The 21,955-nt window shown below is 36.9% G+C and overlaps 1 protein-coding gene across 1 annotated transcript in view; it reads right to left on the bottom strand.

Moving 5' to 3' along the window:
• Window positions 1–1,355: 1,355 nt before the first annotated feature.
• LOC126970154 (uncharacterized) overlaps window positions 1,356–21,955 on the bottom strand; it is a 58,256-nt gene continuing 37,656 nt past the window's right edge. Inside the window, exons 3-14 of the mRNA XM_050815926.1 lie at window positions 20,602–20,747; window positions 18,925–19,057; window positions 18,294–18,407; window positions 16,636–16,687; window positions 14,978–15,123; window positions 13,910–14,013; window positions 12,717–12,865; window positions 11,563–11,678; window positions 9,215–9,303; window positions 5,735–5,905; window positions 4,269–4,460; window positions 1,356–2,578 (exon numbers count right to left, since the gene is read on the bottom strand). Of these exons, the coding sequence (XP_050671883.1) occupies window positions 2,426–2,578; window positions 4,269–4,460; window positions 5,735–5,905; window positions 9,215–9,303; window positions 11,563–11,678; window positions 12,717–12,865; window positions 13,910–14,013; window positions 14,978–15,123; window positions 16,636–16,687; window positions 18,294–18,407; window positions 18,925–19,057; window positions 20,602–20,747 (1,565 nt within the window). The 3' untranslated portion in view covers window positions 1,356–2,425. The remainder of the gene's footprint in view (window positions 2,579–4,268; window positions 4,461–5,734; window positions 5,906–9,214; window positions 9,304–11,562; window positions 11,679–12,716; window positions 12,866–13,909; window positions 14,014–14,977; window positions 15,124–16,635; window positions 16,688–18,293; window positions 18,408–18,924; window positions 19,058–20,601; window positions 20,748–21,955) is intronic.

Below are 21,955 nucleotides of genomic sequence, written 5' to 3'. Positions count from 1 at the left end.
TATTTTAACCTTCAAAACTTAACAATTTGTTATTTTTAGGGTGATATCCCTTACTTTTGAGATTAATTATGCAAATTAAATTTGTTGAACGATGCGGGACTCGAACCGCGACCGCTCGGGACCGTCCGACCTCCAACTGAGGCGAGAGTTCGAGTGACGAAATGTTCTTAAATATTGATATGTCTTGTTCAACCTTCAAAACATCGTCAGTTTGAGCGCTAAGACTCAAAAATGGGTCTTGAGGGCCTTTTCAGTCGTATCGAATTGGAAATAGCAGGTAGGTAGATTTTACTGAGTGGCTCTACGAGGCGAGAAATTTCTTGCGAATCGCGGTTGTGGGATACTAGATCAACTTAGTGCAGTTAAAACCTAGCATTTAGATGTGAAATGTCACATCTAGGTTACATACATAATGTCGTTCATGATCACGTTACGGAAAGATAGTAAAGTCCATAATATACCGCAACCAACGCAAGTGGTTTCTTTTTTATGAAAATAAGGGACGAGACGAGGTGGAAGTTCAGCTAATTGTAATTAAAACGCCCTGTCCATTACAATTCAGTGCTGCACAGGATTCTTGAAATACCCAAATATTCTGAGCGGCACTACGTTAAGTCTCATTTGTCCAGTAATTTCACTAGCTCTGGCGCCCTTCAGACCGAAACAATAATGTTTACAAATTATTGTTTTAAGTTAGAAATAGGCGCCGTTCTGGTACCCATAATCTACCGGCATCCTGTGCAAAGGAGCCTCCCACTGGTAAAAATAAGGTGAAATCTAAATAACGTAAGAATATCTCAAGGATTTTTCTGGAAATTGTCATTTAAACCCATGGTTCGATGGATGGAAAACATTTTGTACTATGAATCCCCGAATAGTGGCAGCGAATATTACATTTACAAAAATATTGATTGGAGCTGCAAGGAATATCGAACATGGACATTAAATTTTTTTGCGATCGAGGTTAATGGAAATAGGATGGTGGTTAGTTTCATTTTTCCACTTCAAAGAAGTTGTTAAGTGATAAAAAATGTACGTCTCTACCTCAGAAATTGCCCGGATCGAATGTAACATTACCGCACCTAAGAGCCAGAATTACCAAACAAACAGTATGTTTTACAAAGCAGTCGTTAATATAGATATTAAACAAAAATGGCCATAATATTGAGCCCTGTGGCACGCCCATTGTTAAAAGACGTGAATTCTATCACAGAGGCAGGATTAATAAATTCAGAGTGATGCATCGGTTCCAATCATAGAGATCTTAATTTCTATGGTTCCAATGCAGGGTCTTAATGCGAAATGCGAATCTCTTAACACGGTGTAGAAGTATGGAAAGATTGAAACAAAAAAAATATTTAATATATAACATATATTTTTTACATTGATGCGCTTACAATATTAATGGCACTAGTGTTATTTAAAATAAATCCTTATCATCAATTTTTTTTATTAAGTAGGTATCTTAAATTATTACCTATGTTTAGATGAATGTCCAATTTTGTTATTTCTATTTATTTTCAACAATGTTGGTTATTTATACCCACAGATAAACAGAACTCCACGACAAAATAAAATTTAACAAAATTAATCATGGTTATTTAAGGGTCACATGTCAAAAGTTTGATTAATTAAGGACTAGCAATAATTAGTTGCTAGATTATTTTGCTTAAAACTATAATATCAAATTATTTGTACTTATAAATACCAAGTAAGTATAAACAATAAGTTAATGAAAGAAAAAACCTTTACATCGAAAATAACGTCTGGTGGATTTTAAAAAATGCACAAAAGATGGTTTCAGAGACCACTTGGTTTGTTATAATTTTTGAATAATGTGTTGTTATTACATATTATTTTCGTGACGGAGACGTTTGAATTCCTAGCCTTAATCCATATTAAATATTTTATGTAGACCAGAATTTAAATAAAATATAAATATTTTCTAAAAATGATTCATAATGACAGATTGCTCAATTACATATTTTATCGATATTCTATTTGACATTTGAATTTATTTGATACGAATGTGATCATCAACTGTCATTGTCATACATCAACTGTCATTTTCCTTAGAAGCAAGTTGCAACAGCTGTTTTGACATAATTGAATATTTTTTATATGGCCAGCAATATTAGTTATCTGATGTTTGTTTAGGTACACGTATTCCAGAAGTTTTCTCAATACCTACCGTGTTATGTAATTCACGATGAGATGACTTGTCTCTTTTATCCATAAATATGAACTCTGTGACAGCAACGCTCTTAGGCCATGGGCCAAAATACGCCATGTGCTAGGGATGATGCAGGGTCATCTCTTCGTAAATTATGTACTGAGACTCCTTTTAAAATACGGACAAAAACTCATGAAATGTCAAGGAAAACGTACTATAAACAAGATTTATTATGATGATCTATCAAGAGATTTAAATGATGACACATGGCATGGCACAGCAGAGCGGCAGACAGACCGGTACGGCAGTTTTCTTCTCAGAGTGCTTCTCCTTGCTTCGGGCTCCAGATTCATATTCGTACATGCCGCGCCCTGCCGCGTTACTGCCGCCACCGGCTTGCATCGCCTGCATGAAATATGTAAATACATCAACTATTTCATACAAGCTCTAAATTCAAATTTAGCTCTGCATTTTCCCTATAATTCCATCCATGTTCGCTCTATTTATTTGTGAGGTCAATACTTTCATAGAAATAATTGTGACAGAAAGGCGAAGTTAGTGCCTTCATCACTGTTGAAACTTAATATTATAGTCTAACGGCTGTTCCCAATATACTATCTACAGATAGAGATAAATTACTACTTTCTACTGTCAGTAATTAATTGTTAATAATCTGAAGCTGTCCCAATATACTCGATAAGTAATTCTTATCGCCTTATATTGGGACGCGTGAATTGCAATTTCCATACAAACTTTTATCGCTGGTAAGGTATACGTCGTCCCATTGACAGACAGCGTGTACGGATAAGGTCAGTTATCGTCGATAAGTTTATTGGGACAGAAAAGTCAACGATAGTTACGATTTTTATCTCAAGTAAGAGATAGACTGAATATTGGGCACGGCCGTAAGACAAACGGTCACTAATGGGGCGGTTCATTGATTAAGATATGTGGGAGGGAAGTGATAGATGTCCAAGCAACTTGCACGTGAATGGGCTTGTGTTTGGGGTGACTAGTCACTGCAAGTCACTAGTCCTGTCAACACAATTTCTGTTTTTGTTGGTATTAAAAAGATGCTTTAAGAAAATCCTCGTATTTTTAATACAGGGTGCGTAGACTGATGCACCTACAGTTTTCTTAACTGTTTCAATGTGGTCTATGAATTTTTATCTTAAATTTGTATCTACCTATTCATTTAAAGGTTGAGCCAAGGATTTTATATTTTGTTGCATCATTTTGTACTTTCTAGAGAGTTCTTGTCTCTCCATTTTTTTTTATATTCTAACTTCTATTCCGTGTACAAAATTAATCATTGAGGTGTTTGGCGCCAATTATGTGACAAACACAGAACTAATAATTATAACAAAGATAATGTTAGATGCAATGAAATAAACTATCAATCCCTGTGGCTCACGTGAACACATTTAATTTTCATATTTTTAGACGTTACATTGACCTTACGTTACGGTTACCTAATGTCATTGCTGGGAAAAGAGATGTAAGAAGAACACAGAAGTCTTTTCTCAGAAATGTAAGGGAGTGGACTGGCATCAAGACAGTCCAAGAACTATTACCCCTAGCCATGGACAAGGTGGAGTTTAAAAAGCTGACTGCTAGTGCAGACCTTCAGTAATGGAGAGGCACGGGAAGAAGAAGAATATCATTGTCACTGTCGTTAATGTTAATTAGATGTTCTTAACATCGACAAAATTGGTTCATGATTGCTGTTAGGTTTATATTTGCTCGAAAATGATTGTATGACAGCTGGTGGACTGTTAGTGTCTAATAAAATGATAACAGTTACTATATGTATGTATGTTCAAATGAATTTTGACCTACTTCTTTAATAAGACTGAAGGAAAATGACTTTAAGGTTGGGGCACGATTCAATTTTGTCGATAGTACACAAACTAGATGTAATTACTTACGTAAGTATAATTTAAAGTACATTTTATCAAAGTGTGAGATGATCTTTTTAGGGCCCCATGGACGAAGATCTAGCTCTAGGGCGTTAGCCATCTCTGGAACAACTCCTACGACATTTATAAGTAACTTTTGACCTAAATGAATTTTATTTCATGTCTTGTATACATACGCTCATTTGGTAGCCGGAGTCTTTGTTCGCGAAGGGCGTGTGTCCCGGCGGGTAGTAAACCGCGGGGCCGGCCACGTTCTTGCTGCCCCCGATGGGTGGAGACTTCGCCCCCGCGTCTCTGGTTTGCGACTCCGACGTCTCTCGCTTCTCTATCTTACGCTGGACGATGCCATCGGGTTGGGTCGGGAAGCGCTGAAAGTTCATCATATCAATATATCAAGTACAGAATTGTAATTTTTATAGAATTTATTCTATGTTATATTTAGCCGTCTGTATTGACATCATAATTAGGTCCAGAAATAAGCTAAAAATAGGTCAAGTGCGAGTCAGACTCGACTGGACCTATCTTTCTATAACATTGTACTTTTTAAAATTATGAAAAAAAAATATTTGCATGTCGGCCATTTTGGTATCCGCCATCTTTTCTTTTATTAGGTATTTGTTATTATAGCGGCAATAGTTACTACTATATTTACAGCCCGCTGGACACACAGAGACGGGGAGACGAACACCAGACTGTAGTTTTAAAAAAGATATCACATCGGTATCATCACACAAGATATCGGCGCCTATTTCTGCCGTGAAGTAGTAATGTGTAAGCATTATGCTGTTTCGGTTTTTCAACAATCCTCAGCGACACTGCATTGTACTGGGCAGGGTGTATCAATAACCATCAATTACAATTGCTCGTCACGTCCCTTATTTTCACTAAAAAACCATTCCTTTGTTGGTAAAGGTTACGGAATTCGTGTGCTGCGGACTGCGGTACACCGACTGATTCTATTCCACAAATAAAATTTGAAAAACAAAATTTTATGAACGATGCGGGATTCGAACCCACGACCTACGGCGTTCCGTGCCGGTGCTCTAACCAACTGAGCTAACCGTTCGAGTACCGCCTCGTTATAAAATTATGTTTGCTTTGTACAACTCTCAGGTTGTGGCCCCATCTACAGGATCTACTTTACAATTGATAACCTGCTCAACCCCAATATTTGCATATTAGGAAATTGACTTGAGATGTCGCTCTTGTAAATCTAAACAATACGTTATGTTTTTAAAGTGATAACCCTCACTTCTAGGATGAATACACAAATAAAATTTGAAAAACAAAATTTTATGAACGATGCGGGATTCGATTCGATTCCGGCGTTCCGTGCCGGTGCTCTAACCAACTAACAACTGATTCTATTCCATTCCGTAACTTTCTATCGCCGAGTTTTGCGAATGAAACTATGTGTCAACCTTAGATATTTTATACGTCTAGATAGAGTCTCTTGCTGTTAGACAACCGATAAAAACAGGCCAGATGTAATACATTAGTGTGCGTTCATTGCTCAAAATACAAATTAACTGTCAACTTCAATTATTTTATCAACGTTTTGACAGCTGTCACAGTCTATCTGACGTATAAATGATCTAAGATGTAGACTTATGTCCAGGATTATTTTATTATGAAAACTTACAGCTTCAGGGAAGTCGGCGAGGAGGTCGTCAAGTTTCTTGGGAGGCTGCTGCGTGCCGGAGGGGGTGTGCGGTCGAGGGAAGGGGGAGGGAGTGGTCGCAGGCGGGGGGTGTCGCTGAGTGCTGTTGTGAGACGAGTACGACGTCTCCGAGTACTTGTACGTTGATGGACCCTGCAAATATGTTTATTTATTTTATCTACACCCATGCTTTAAATCCTCTATTAAAGATTCTGAATCAGTTAGCTTATTGACAACATTAAAACACCCCATGTTCTAATAACCATTACATCATCCAAACGAGTGTTGTAATGTTGTACTGAATTTCATAACAACACTCCTATGTTTTTTTTTCGATCCCTTCATGCGCAAAGAGTTTCAATAGACAGCCACATTCTTATTGCTCGATGCGTGGTATCTGTATGAATTTAAAATAAAGAACATTTTCGTTTGCGTGCGTTCCACACTACCAGACGTCGCGCGCCGTAAAAAAAATGTAGTTATTCGAATCCCCGCCATTTTTATTGTTTTGTTTACAATATATGAGCGATTTATTGTAAACGCTGCTAAAGAACATTGTATTCGAGTGAATTTTAATTATTGCACCATACAAAATGTAAATACCAGTAAAATAAATAATTGTTTCATTAATACTTACTTAATTTGTGTATAATCAGTAATGATTAATGTATGATATTAGGTTACTACTAGGACTGGTGTTTTAATGTTAGCAGTAAGCTAACTGTTTCAGAATCTTTTAGAGGATTCATATTCTGGGTATAGATAAAGTCTTGTATGAAACTGTTGATAATTAGGTATTAAAACACTCATGTTATCATTATCACACTTCTTAACCCACATTCGTGTTTTAATACCCCTTATTACACAACAGTTGCATAAATAACTATTATTTACTTAACTCATCGGAATCTATACATATAAATAAAATTGGAGTGTCTGTTTGACACATTGAATATTGAAATAACCATTTTTACTAAATGTATATGAATATACACCAAAATATTTTTTTTTACAATTTTTGTCTGTCTGTCTATCTGTTTGTTCCGGCTAATCTTTGAAATGGCTAGAGCGATTTGGACCGGACTTTTATTGGCAGGTAGCTGATTTAATAAGGAGTACACAAATAAAATTTGAAAAACAAAATTTTATGAACGGTGCGGGACTCGAACCCACGACCTCCAGCGTACCGTGCCGGTACTCTAACCAACTGAGATAACCGTAATAAGGAGTAACTTAGGCTAAGTTTGTTTTAGAAAAATAAAGTAATGTTGTAATGTTCAAGAAACGGTCTTACTCTAAAAATAATTTATATGGCAAAACAACGGTTGCCGGGTCAGCTAATATAACATAACCTTAGATACACAATCTTATGCAAAAGTTTTTTTTTATGAAAATAAGGGACGAGACGAGCCAGACGTTCAGCTGATGGTAATTGATACGCCCTGCCCATTACAATCCAGTGCCGCTCAGGATTCTTGAAAGACCCAAAAATTCTGAGCGGCACTACAACTGCGCTCGTCATCTTGAGACATAAGTTGTTAAGTCTCATTTGCCCAGTAATTTCACTAGCTACGGCGCCCTTCAGACCGAAACACAGTAATGCTTTCTCATTACTGCTTCACGGCAGAAATAGGCGCCGTTGTGGTACCCATAATCTAGTCGGCATCCTGTGCAAAGGAGCCTCCCACTGGTTGCGATTGAAGCTTTTACTCAATTGTTTGTACATTTCGTTTTAATTACCTAATAATATATGTAAAAAACTATCAATGAAAATTAAACGTTACCGCTTTACTTTAAGGTTTAATTGGCAAAACTATCTCAAAGAGAAACAACCTGTTAACTTAAGAGAAGTATTATGTTTATATTATACAGTGTGTTTTTTATCTGAGACAGTATGTCTTAATCGCAATCCAGAAGGCATACATACAGACAACAACTTTCCTACAAAAAATTTTCTCTTTTTATATGAAAATTAATTTAGAATATTTGATCGAAGATTAAACAGAACAGTCAAAACTGTATGTATGCACTAAACCTATAGAGAAGTCTTAGCCAAGTTTAAGCCAAAACTACCGAAATGTATGAGACCTAGGTACGTTCACATGGTCAGAAAGAAATGACAAATAATAACACAACATAATTTAGCCGAGTGGTTAGCGATCCTACCTACTAAGCTAGAGGTCCCGGGTTCGAATCCCGGTAGGTGCAAACATGAATGATGAATATGGATGTTTGTTTCCGAGTCATGGATGTTTATTTGTATTTATGTATGTTTAAGTAAGTATATTGTATCAAATATATCATTGTCGTATCGTCATAGGGTTACAAACCCATAACACAGGCTATATATGCTTAACTTGGGGCAAGATAATTTGTGTTAAAAGTGTGTCAATATTATTATTAATAATAAAAACACCCTACCGATGACAGGGAGAGAATATTTATAAAGCAAGAAGTCTCTCCTGGTATATAGTTACTAATAAATATAAAAAAGTAAAGTTCGTGGGGTCATAGGGGGTAATCTCTGGATCTAATGAACCGATTTTGAAAATTTTTTCAGCAATTATAGAAAGCCACGTCATTAACGAAATGGAAAGACTTTCGTTGTAGTCGAATTTCCAAAATAAGTTGGAGAAAAACGGTCGAAGGAAAGTGTTTATTAGAAATTGCTGCCTTAACGATGAGAGATATAGAACTAATATGGATACACTGGTAAATGCGGACGAAGTCGCGGGCAACTGCTAGTAATTACTAAAAAATAATAATAATTTTTAGAAGTACCAATATGTTGCGACTTGTGTCAGAAATATGTATGTGTAGAGGCAGTGCTCCGGATTAAGGATTGGTCTCCGCTGCATTCCAACTAGATGACGCAGGCGTAGTCGCAAAGGCAACTAATACTACGCCCAAGTGTGCGTACTCGAGCCAGTCTCGTACAATGTGCGACGTTGACCTGCCTCATGTCCTGTTAACTTTGCTAATAATTGAAACTAAAATGGCGGGTTGCGTAGTAAAACTTTGTAAAAATAATACCACAAGAAATAAGAAAGACACTGGGATCACATATTATGATCAGTAGGTATTTTGTATTTTATTGATTACAATGTTAAATAACACGGAACGTATGTTACAAAATTTGAAAGATGCCACGCACACAAGCACCTAATAGTTACCGTAATAAAAAAGCTATTGATCTTAGGTGGTGCGGTAACTAGTTGGAGCGCAGTGGAGACCTATCCTTAAATCTGAGAATTAGGCATTATTTTTCTGAAATCCATAATTATCAAAATGTTGTGATTTTATTGAGTGTAAATTCCGCTATCCCTAATCTCCTGAGGATGCCTCGTGTAGAGGCGAAACACGTGTCGAATTGGTTAACCGTTAAAACAAAACTTAGCGGAATTAACACTTAATTATAATCACAGCGCAAACAGTTAGTTCTCCAAAATATTATAAACTCACATGTGGGTGCAGTCCATTGTGCGGCTCGGCGGGAATTACTTTGATCTCGTTGGCTGGGGTCGGGTATAGAATACGTTCGTTTGTATTATCTGTAACAACAGCGATTGATTATGGCCAACGAGACTAGATAAATAATGTAAACAATCAGCGAAGATATTTTATAAAACGTTATTTCACAGTCGTATCCATTCTATAGATATTCCATCATATTCGATTATACGAACAAACCTTAACCTTAACAAATATATGAAATAATGATTTACACATTAACTTACTTCTTATGATATTTGAATTGTTTGAAATTTTCCGTCATCTTTATTATTATATTTTTTTTTTATGGAATAGGAGGACAAACGAGCGTACGGGTCACCTGTTGTTCAGTGTTCACCGCCGCCCATACTCTCTTGCAACACCAGAGGAATCACAGGAGCGTTGCCGGCCTTTAAGGAAGGTGTACGCGCTTTTTTTGAAGGTACCCATGTCGTATCGTCCCGGAAACACCGCACAAGGAAGTTCATTCCACAGCTTTGTAGTACGTGGAAGAAAGCTCCTTGTAAACCGCACTGTGGAGGACCGCCACACATCCAGATGGTGAGGATGATATCCTAACTTGTGGCGTGTCGTGCGAAGGTGGAATTCGGCGGCAGGAATTAGGTAAAACAGCTCTTCGGAACACTCCCCGTGATAAATGCGGTATAAGACACACAATGAAGCGACGTCTCTACGCAACGCCAAGTGATCCAGCCGTTCACAGAGTACTGTGTCCCCGACAATTCGAGCTGCTCTGCGTTGCACGCGGTCAAATGGATCGAGCTGATACTGGGGTGCGCCAGACCAGAGATGACAGCAATACTCCATGTTTGGCCGGACCTGCGCTTTGTACAGCGCTAGAATGTGGGCCGGCTTGAAGTATTGCCGTGCTCTATTAATGTAACATATGTGATTAGGTCGTTTACTAAAACGTACAGTAAAGTAGCAAGGCGCGATGAGTACGCACAATGCATTCTATCTCTTTCTCACCTAACCCTAATGCCTATATCCTTCCTTGTCCTGCGCACTGGTGTGCGCGGGGGGTGTAAAAATATCACATACAATGCGTCTACGCCGCAAGCCTATGGTATTCATTACCATAAAACTTTTAATAAACTGTGCAATTGTCGCTAGTGAATTTTGTTAGTAAAACAGATCGATAAATCAGGGTGCCTTGTGAAAAAGTGAGGTGAAGCCGTGTTCAGTGATCAGTTCCTTTCCTTTTATCTTATTCCTTATTTCCTAATTTTGTGTGTACGAATCGGAGGGTTTAATTTAATTAGTATCTGAACAGCGCATACAATTTGTCTTACAATATACTAATATCTCGAAGAACATCTCTAACGGGGATACAGCAAGATAGAAAAGGAAAGCGAATATATTGTGACTGTTACCGATTTTTGATAAGACAATTGACAAGTTGAAAGCAGTCAGCCACTTTTACGTTAACTTCTTAGTATTTTTAATATTACATTACTAGTTAACGCACACGCTGACAATTGGTAACACATTTTGGGGATGCCAAGTATTCTTACTTAAGTCGATGCCTTAACTACAATATTCAAAATCTCCCGCCCGTTTTAGAGTTAGTACCAGTGGCACAAACTGCGTTAGTGTGTAGCTGCCGTTCACTACATCACTAGTAATTTCCAGGTAACGGAAAACAAGTTTCTTTAGTAATTTTAAGATAAAGGTGTTAAAATATTTCGTGATAAATCAATTAAAATCTCATCATCTACTGCCACGGGAGAATCAACAGCAAGGCTCAGTATTTCAGATATTAATCATATGTAGCATGTTTAGTACCCGCGGCAGGCTTTGTCATGGTCGCTTCAATGACATAGCTTGTGATCCCGTCGTGGGACGAGTCGTAGCCTTTTATTAAGTCTTTGATATTCAACTTGTATGTTTGACTTTGAATGAATAAATTATTTTTGGATCCGAATTATGTAACGTAAATAAACTTCATTATCCATCGTCTATCCACGTTTCTATCTACCCACGAGTTTCAATACACCGCTAGTGCTATTTCGAACTATCTCTCCTAGATGGCGCTGGTAGAAAAAGTTCCCGTAAAGAAGGTCTCATAGAGACTTAGTCTTATTTCTTATTAATTTCACAATCCTATGGTTGCAGGCGGCTTCTAGAAGCAACCTCATATTTTCGGAGGATTTTTTTCCCTTTTTTTTAGCCACTCTCATACATTCCACGAGTAGGTACATGAGTGAACGTTTCGTCTTCTTCCAGAGAGTGCTGCATTTCTATCCTGGGGTATCGACTATCGAGTGGTATATAAGTCGTGGTAGTGCCTGAGTTACCTGTGGTGGTGTGAGTTCGGATCTCTCTCAGCGTTGAGTTGCAGTGCGAGCAGTACTGGCAGCCGCCCGGGGTGGGGGAGGGACTCGGCTTGTGCAGCGTGTTGCTCGACATGGTGCTGAGGAGAAACATCGGTTACATCACATGCTTTGACAAAAAAACTTGCTTCACGAAAGGTTAAAAAGTAAAAAAAATAGGCTGCATTTAGTGCTCGACCGACGGTCAGCGCTGACGTCGGTCGTAGGTAGCACGTATTCGTACGCGTTGACCATGTTGCGTTTAGTGCTCAGCTGACGGCAAACATGATTGTGATGGAGTAACGAACCATTGTTTATCAACGTGAAGTTCGTGAAGTGCAAATAGATCAATTTAATCTAATTTTGAATTTTCCCAGTTATCTGATTTTAAATGGAAATCTAGATCAGTGGCGTATCGTAATTGTTACCCTGTGAAGCTCGTCCGTTGTTACCGCCGGCCAGCTTCCAAGATGTATTGACAATGTTTAATGCTTTGCACTTTTTAATTATCAGTACACCTTTGATATCAGATTAACAAGTTCTCATCTCATTTTTATTGCACTTAGGCAAGTCAGTCCTGTGTGTGCAGAGAGATAAATCAAATCAAATCAATATCAGTTTATTCACGTAGGTCACGGAATGACACTTATGAATATCAACAAAAAAAATTTTTTTCTTATTGAATCTACCGCTACTTCGTAAAGGGTTGAGCTAATGAGAAGAAGTAGCAAGAAACTCATTGCCACTCTTTTATATCAAGATTTACATTTAAGTACATCGATTTACAAATCATTTCAAATTACAATATAATATGTAAAATGTAAAATGATGCAACAGACACACTCAAACGTCAAATAGTCAATGTCTTACATGAGTAAGTCAAAAAAGTAAATGTAAATTAATACAAAAGTTATTGAGTACAGTAGCTGCATCATCCACATACACCATAAATAAATAAATAAAGGTATTCTGTGAGCATTTTATAAGCGATTATAAATAAATAAATATGTATATATCCATACATATATATAATATATATATAGATATAATAAGCGATTGGGACAAATAGTGCCTAACGGGTCATTGACCGAAATTTTCCAAGCTTTGCGACCGACGGCAATATAGATAAAAATATTTACTTGTGAACTTCATTGGTGACGTAGGTGTGGTGGTGATCAGCTACCGTGGGGATGGGCACCGAAGTGGGGTCCTGGTCGGCGGGAACCTCGTACGTGTAAGTCTTTACTGTGGTCGTCACCTTGTTCATCGGAGTACTGGAGCGTGATAGCTGTAATAACATTATTTTAGGGATAAGTTGTTTGTTATACACCATTAAATAGTTTATTAATTACATCTTAATATATATAAATTATGTGACACGTTGATTGTCCGCGATGGACTTCCAAACTAATGAACGGATTTTAACAGGGATTACTTCATGGAGTGCCGTTTGGTCCAACTTGAGAGATAGGACAGTTTTTATTTCGGTTTGGGACCCATAATTATTTTTATTTTCAATATTTGTTTTGTATGGACATATTTTCTACGAGAGAATTTACTGACGCACGGTTTGACAGTTGCGCTGTGAAACAATTTCCATTATAACAACTGGGAGCATTTTTTACGAGATAATTCTTGATGTTTTGAAATATAATTGGCAAATTCCTATAAAACAGTTTGTTTTATTATCTACAGAACAACGTCTGTCCGGTCAGCTTGTAATATATAATATACAAAGTGAGTTTAGTACACGTCAAAGCATATAATATGACGCGATATGATATATATATTGTGACTATTTTTTTTTCAAATTTCTATATTAACTATTAAAATATGTACAAAATTACTTTTAATCTGTTTATTAAGCCTTAAATATGAAGATCTCTAACTTATTTGTACCCTATCTACGTGTTGAGGGATAAAACTTTATTATCAGCTTATAACTAATACATCTGGTTTATGGGGGGAAAGACAGGAAACTGGGAAAACCTGGCTATTTGCTATCACTTAACCTTGTTATTTCGAGTACTTAAATTCTACTTGAAAAAGAACAAAAAAGGTTAAAATTTTTGAATAATTTGCTCAATGAATGCATTAAATTATATATTTAACTCATCAGATTGAGCAACAGACAGCTTCTTGAAAAAATCTTACAGATAGAAAATTGCATCATCAATATTTGAAACCAATACCCCTTAAATTGTGCTCACATTAACATAATACATATAATATTTTCTAGTAAAAAATTCCAGCAAATTATAACTGTTCCGATATTCCGGAGTTTACCCCAAGTTGTCACATACTAAACTAGCTAGTGTGAAAGATAACTTACCGTCCCAGTGTTGGGTGTCTGGTGGCAATGCGAGCAGAGCGTGATGGTAGGTGGTACCACCTGAGGTATCGCGGGTGACACCTGCGATGGTACGACACGGGATTCTATGTAAAAAAATGAGTGATTAATTATAGCGGGGGCTCTGCACATTTTTAACGAAAAAAAAGCGTTAAAATCATAAAAATAGAATTTTCTAGAACAAAATATTGTAAAACTGTTGTTTAAGGAAGGCAGTGAATATTAATATTGTTATATTTGTAATCAATAAGAATTATTGATTTCTTTTTTAACTTCCGTACCTAAGTACCTTTGAGTATGTTGCACTTTTCAAATAAAGAAGCTGTTAATATTGATTATTAATTTATTAATTCATTATTATGACAATCATAGTACTCAAGAGAACAGAACAGGAATGATAGAAGTAATAAGGGGAAAACCAATAATTTTCTCGCTGACTTTCTGCCGCCTCTTTTATAAGTTCTGTGGTGTTTTATTATCCGGTAGTTTGTTAAAGATGTGTTTGTTTTAAATACAGACCACTAAAAATTTCCTAGCACAATCAACAATTTTTTTTGCAGACAAATTGTATTGCACTACTATAGGGATATAATAGTCAACGTCAAAATAATAAAAAAATATAGTTCTTTGACCTTTATCGATTACATAAATTTTAATTTCATTGCCATCGTCTTTCAAACCAATCATATCTATAACAAACTACCGGATAAAAAAGAACCACAGAACTTATAAAAGGGGCGCCAGAAACTCAGCGAGATGATTATTGGCTTTCTCCCCTTTTTTTTTAAAACATGCCAAGAAAAAATTTCCTGGCACAACCAACTATTTTTTTGCAGACAAATTGTCTTGCAACTATTTGAGGATACTCTATCGATTCATTTCCTAGGTTTGGAATAATAGTCAAACTCAAAATAATAAAAAAAAAACAAGGCAGAAACGTTGTAACGAATTATTTTCATAACACATGTTTGTTGTAATATTCTGGGATCCTATTGAGGAAACATAATATATAACGTCAAACAAGATTGGGTTGGGTTTGGTTTCTCATACCTGTTTTCTCTTCGCGGTACATCTCCTGTCTCAACTCCGCAGACTTGGTGATAGTCGGCGGTGGACTGGAACCCCATGATGAAGACTCGATGCGTTCATCATGCTTCAGCGTGGAATACCCGCTAGAGGGCGCTTTCACTGGCGTCCTACAACAGGCAGTCACACGAGTTTATTTGAGTATATTGAAAAAATATCAAAATAAGTTGTACGTCGTATAAATTTAATACAACTGGAATATTTCTTCAATTTTAAATTATTGTAAGATATTTTACGAGTAAAATGAGGAGCTAGTGGAGAAAGTCTAAAAATATTATTTAAAAGTAGCTTTATCCACATGAACTATATACTAGTGGTTTTTATTAAGGCGCTATAGTCCTAAAAAGTAACATTTTTAAAAATCTACTTAAAATACTTTTACAAATACTACGGTTCCAATTTTTTGACATGTTTATATTCATTTCTTTATCTAAATTATCGCTGTTTCGAAAACACGATTACGAAAAAAAATCTCGATAGATTTATTTTTTGAAAAATAGTCTTTTTTATTTGGATTGTTTATATTATCATAAAACGATGATAGCTATAAACACAAAACTTATTTTATTCGATAGTTTATTGGCCATCATGGATTCCAAAAATGATCCCAAAATCGTTCTCTGCACCCTCGGGAACCTCGGACACGATATCCAAATTGCTGAAATCATAATTAAGTGCGGCGGCTATCTTGGATTTCAAAAATGATCACACAATCGTTCTCTGCACCCTCGAGAACCTCGGATACGATACCCATATTGTTGAAATCATAATTTTGCGCGGCGGCCATCTTGGATTTCAAAAATGATCCCAAATTCGTTCTCTGCACCCTCGAGAACCTCGGATACGATACCCATATTGTTGAAATCATAATTTTGCGCGGCGGCCATCTTGGATTTCAAAAATGATCCCAAATTAGTTCTCTGCACCTTCGAGAATCTCGGATACGATATCCATAATGTTGAAATCATAATTTTGCGCGTAATATAACATTTCTCTCATACGTCGATAAAAAAGATTTACTTCAAAAATGCATAAAAAATATTATCACAGTAATTCCGTACTCTAGCACAACTGTAAGTTTTAAAAAATATTACGCGGTTCATTCTGGGTCGGCGGTCGTTGACCTGCATCGCTCGGTTCTTTCTCAGCCATGCCCGACGCCCGTGTCCATGCGTACCTATCGAATCTAACGTTCGCGCAATTTTTACCTAAAGTGTTGGGAAAACCTCGCCTTAATACACGCTTTTTATTAGCTTCACCTGTATGTATGTTTGTTTGTAACCGACTCATTTGATTATTAATTTGATAAAATTATTCTATTTTTCAATTTGCAATTTGCAAAATTAAGATTTTTGTGTATTTATATAATTTTTCGTCTATCGTCTATAATGCAGGAATTCGTGTTAATTTTAAATAACATCAATTATCTTTGACCGATTTATCTAATATTAAGAAATTTTCGAATACCAAAGAGAATTTTTAATTGAACATTGCAAATAATACAATATAAGTTTAAAAAAAAATAAAAAAAACACGCTTTTATTAATAAACCGAACTAAATAGTAAGAAATATTTTCTGCTCTTTATTTTGGTTCTTTAGTATTTAGTTATATTAATCTTACCCTCGCCTGTAATCGAACGACGAACTCTCAGCTGTATCAGACGTGTATCCACCTGTGAAACAAAATGGTTTTATTATATTCTTTGCATCGCATTTGCCCGCAACGTGAACGGTATTTAATTGCACGGTCGTAATCCAAGATATTCATCACGTACTTTTTACTTAAAACTACTGCATTGGGGCAGTATATTTTATGATAAGTTAAGTTAAGTTTAGACAATTAACAGATTGCTCGTCAACGTCAATTACCAAAAATACAATTCAAATATATGTCAGATCCAATCGTCCCCCTCCCCTCTAGATGACCTGCAATGGTCATACGAGAACATACCAAGGAATTACAAAGTAAATACTGGACGGAAGTGAGAGGGTGTAGACAAGCAAAAGAGGCCCTACTCCAAGTAGACTTCAGGCTCCCTCGCAAGCTACTAAAACTCCCACGCCAAAGATTACGTAAATTAATCCATGTTGTAACGGGTCACGGCCCTTTTAACAAACATCTGTTTAGTATAGGTGTCACCGACAGCCCGCTGTGCAGAGTCTGCATGGAGGCAGAAGATACGGCCGCACACATCATTCTGGAGTGTAGGAGTGTGGCCACTTACCGGGCCAAACACCTGGGGTCACCGAGGACTCCTCCCGAGGTCATGGGTGACATCAGAGGTTTGATTAACTACCTTGAGGAGCTGGGATGGCAAGATTAGCCGCCCATCTCACCACGCAAAATAGGCACGCCATTGTCGTCGATTTGCGAATAGTAGCCTGTGATAAACTATAACCTATAACCTATGTAGTCCATTGAAATGTTACAATTTCAGGACCGAATATTGCATTTTTTAGAGGATGCAATTTTATTTTTGGGACATATGTGGGGGGTCAATAGAAGCTTAACTCTAAGTTTGAGGAATTGCCGCCCTTGTCCGCCATCTTGGAAAAAGAGGCGCAAACGCCATTTTTGCGATATCTCGGAAACTATGAATCCTACAAAAAATCGTGATATATCGGCATAATTGGTAGCAAATCGCTTTGTCTACAAATATGTGCAATAAGTTTTTTTACAAAAATGGAAAGCTCATGTAACATTTAAATGCACTAATGCTTATTACACAAAAGTTTAAACGTTTAAGCTCTAAGTCAAATGATGGGAAGTTTTCGCCAATCACACGAGCAACACCACAGGAATATAACAGCATCTCAGCATGACGGGCGCAGAGTGATATTATAATAACTAACTTATCCTAAGTTAACTACCAGAGGGAGGCACCTTTGCACAGGATGCCGGCTAGATTATGGGTACCAAAACGGCGCCTATTTATGCCGTGAAGCAGTAATGTATAAACATTACTGTGTTTCGGTCTGAAGGGCGCCATAGCTAGTGAAATTACTGGGCAAATGAGACTTAACATCTTATGTCTCAAGCTGACGAGCGCAGTTGTAGTGCCGTTCAGTTTTTGTGAATTTGAATAATCCTGAGCGGCACTGTTTGGAAAGGGCAGGGCGTATCAATGACCATCAGTTGAATTTTCTGCTCGTCTCGTCCCTTATTGTCATATAAAAAAAACTTGAAACTGCTTTGGAGAGATAATGTCGCTTAGCTCTCTTGCTACCATCTCTCTGCTCTCATAAAAAGAAAATAATCAATACACAACTAAAACTCACTTTTATAAAGCTGCCTCTCCTGGTCCTTCTGCAGGTCATCCAAGAGAGAATCCAGCTCTTCCACATTTTGTGTCATCTCTTTTGTCACCTTCCCACTCTTTACTTTTGAATACACTGTGATATTTAAAAAAAGATTAGTAAAATTCACTCTATACTAATCAACACTATTGCAGATCGGATGAGTTTTTGTTTGAATCGAATTTCAATATATATATTTTTGCATTATAGATGTATAAGAAACTTTAAATTTTTGGGATACATTTGAGATGGGTCGAGATATTAATTTTTTTTAAAGGATTCCTAGAAATTTTGCCCATAAAATATGTTAACCAATTTAGGCTTATTTCTATCCGAATAGGTCTAAATAATCTTAAACAAATTTCAGTCCATAGCCCTTCCCTCGCCTCTCCAGCTAGCCCTGGCTAGCCAAGGACCTTGAGTTTTGTAAACATCACTTATAAAAGAAAAAAATGATACTAGAGTTATGTTTCTGAGATAGAATGGCACGCTAAAAATAAATTACCTGCAAAGAGTTTGTTGAGTTCGTACAAAGGAATAAATGACCTTCTAGTGAGATGCCATAAAACGAGGGTTCAAACTTAAAATACGTTAAAGAAAGATAAATATTCACCAGGAGCCGAGGTTGTACTCTCGTAGTTATAAGTCCTGGTGCCATTGAGAGGCAATTCTCGCTCTTGTCTCTCATAGTAATACGAGTTACTCTCCGATGCCTTCGGAACAGTCTTGGGCGGAATTGTGTATTCCTGTAAGCAATAACGTTATAGTTAGTAAAATTAATACTTAAAACCCTACTATAATATTATAAATGTCAATGTAAGTTATCTGTTACGATAGACTAGACTTGAGAAAGATTTTATCCCGGAAAAATCGAAGGTTCCCGCAGGATATGTGAGAAACTAAAATTCACATCGATGAGCTATAACTATTCCAATAGATAGGTTTATTTTTCGCGCTGTGATCTGAAAGAGGATGTTGTCACAAGGACTGAGAAAGGAATTCTGTATTGGTTACACGTGGAGCGAATGAGTGAAGAAAGAATGACGCACCAAATATATAAGGCAAGTGTGTGTGGGCAAGTCGGTTGCGAGAGACCTCGTAGAACATTTTTCGACCAAATTGGGGACGTTCTGAGAAAAGGAAAGGTCCGAAGCACCCGATACCGGCGAGCATGTATGAAAAGAGTAATGAATGTAGAGGAAGCGCGTAAGGATAGAAGCAAATGGCATTCTATTGTCTTTGCCTACCCCGACCGGAACAAGGCGTGAGTGTATGTATGTATTTTTTATGATTACGGTTATGAGAACCCTTTCCGGTCCTGTCTATCGTTACCGCGAACATGATCGAAATTTATTTCATTCAACACACACCGCTTGTTGACGACAAGCAAGACAAAGCGATAACAATGATCGAAAAATAATATGTAGAAATTACATACAACTTCTTCCAGAAAATACTTGTATTTAAGTAATCCTTACAAATTTATGAAATAAATGTTTATCATATAAAATCTCAATTACATGTACATTATGAACGGCCAAAGGTGTGCTTTTTTATGGAATAGGAGGACAAACGAGCGTACGGGTCACCTGGTGTTAAGTGATCACCGCCGCCCACATTCTCTTGCAACACCAGAGGAATCACAAGAGCGTTGCCGGCCTTTAAGAAAGGTGTACGCGCTTTTTTTGAAGGTACCCTTGGATTATACTTTATGGGTTTATGGAGGGTCATACTAAATTTGTTTCTTGAAATTTATATTTTGTGATTCCATAGAAAACTAGATACAATGCACAAGTTAACTATTAGTAAAATTTTCTAAAGAAAGATGCGTTAAAACGCCTTAATCAGGTACGAGAGGTTGTACGAAAAATAAGACTAAAATAGTTTTTTTTTTAATGAAGATAAGGGACGAGACGAGCAGGACATTCGGCTGATGGTAATTAATACGCCCTGCCCATTACAATACAGTGGTGTTCAAGATTATTGAAAACCCTAAAATTCTGAGTGGCACTACAACTGCGCTCGTCACCTTGAGACATAAGATGTCAAGTCTCATTTTCCCAGTAATTTCACTAGCTATGGCGCCCTTCAGACTGAAATACAGTAAGGCTTACACATTACTGCTTAACGGCAGAAATAGGCGCCGTTGTGGTATCCATAATCTAGCCGGCATCTTGTGCAAAGGAGCCTCCCACTGGGAGTTCTTCTGTGTGTTCATTAATGTATTTGCACGCTGTATATACCTAACAAGGTACTGTAATATCGCAACAGTAAACGGAATGGGACATACCTCAACAGTTCTAAGATCCTTCCTGTCATACTTCCCAGAGGGCAGCTTCTCCTCTTTGTACTCGTAGTGGTACTCCCTCACGCCGCCATTCCTTCCCAGAGAGTCCAGCTTACTCCCCTTTGGCAAGAGCTCCGATTTTATCATGTCTGCAATGTTATACATATTTTTATTAGATAGGGGACAATATTAAAAACGGACTAGGTTTGCTATTTCATATAACTGCTGTGCAGGACCGGTCGTCGTGAAGATCTTTGTAGAAATCCTTCGTCCAGCAGTGGACGTCTTCCGGCTGATTCAAATTCAAATATTTTTATTAAAAATAGGATGTGACATCACTTATTCAAAAACTACCACCCATTCCAAAAAGAATGCCTCAGACCTGAATAGAATGGGCGCAATAAACTCAGCGGGCTTTTTTTTTATTCAATAAAAAATATGTTTACAAAGTGATATTGTTCAATTAAACTTATTATTTAACTAAGCAGGTAATATAAATGTTATAAGTGAACCTTGGACGTCGCCAATTGATACATGCATTGTATGGCGACCTGTATAGCCGAGTGGTTAGCGATCCTACCTACTAAGCTAGAGGTCCCGGGATCGAATCCCGGTAGGTGCTAGCATTTATATGATGAATATGGATGTTTGTTTCCGAGTCATGGATGTTTAAATCTATTTATGTATGTTTAAGTAAGTATATTGTATTAAATATATCATTGTCTTGTAACCCATAACACATATATATGCTTAACTTGGGGCAAGATAATTTGTGTAAAAAGTGTGTCAATATTATTATATATTATATATTATTGTATTGGTTCGTGTGCTTAAAAGGCACCGAGTCTTGAGGGACTAATGCAACAAAGGTGTACAAAATGATACGAAAAAATTAGGAATGCTTTAGTGAAACATCATCGCCATACATTTTAATAAAAAAACAGCGGTTAAATTCATATATTGTTATCCAAAATATGATCTTACTAAGTGAAAGTCAAAAACTACTATCCATTCGAGAAAGTGTGCCCAGACCTGAGAAGAACGGGAGCAAGAAACTAACAAGACATTTTTTAATTTCGTCACAATACTAAATCTTAATATAAATAAAGCCAGTGTGATAATCCCTGATGTTTGTTTCCGCCTAAACTAATGAAAATATTATTCCTTCCTGGAGTGCAGTTTAGTCCAACTTGAGAGATAGGATGGTTTTTATTTCGATTTGGGACCCATAATAATTTTTATTTCCAATATATGTTTTGTATGGACATATTTTCTATGAGTGACTTTATTGGCGCATGGTTTTGCAGTTCTGCTGTAAAACAATTTCTTTAAAACAACAGAGCGCATATTTAACGAA

This window comes from Leptidea sinapis, chromosome 20 (genome assembly GCF_905404315.1).
Source record: "Leptidea sinapis chromosome 20, ilLepSina1.1, whole genome shotgun sequence".
In the NCBI taxonomy this organism is placed as follows: Eukaryota; Metazoa; Arthropoda; class Insecta; order Lepidoptera; family Pieridae; genus Leptidea; species Leptidea sinapis.
Note: the sequence above shows the minus strand (reverse complement) of the source record. Positions and strands in the feature narration are given on the sequence as shown.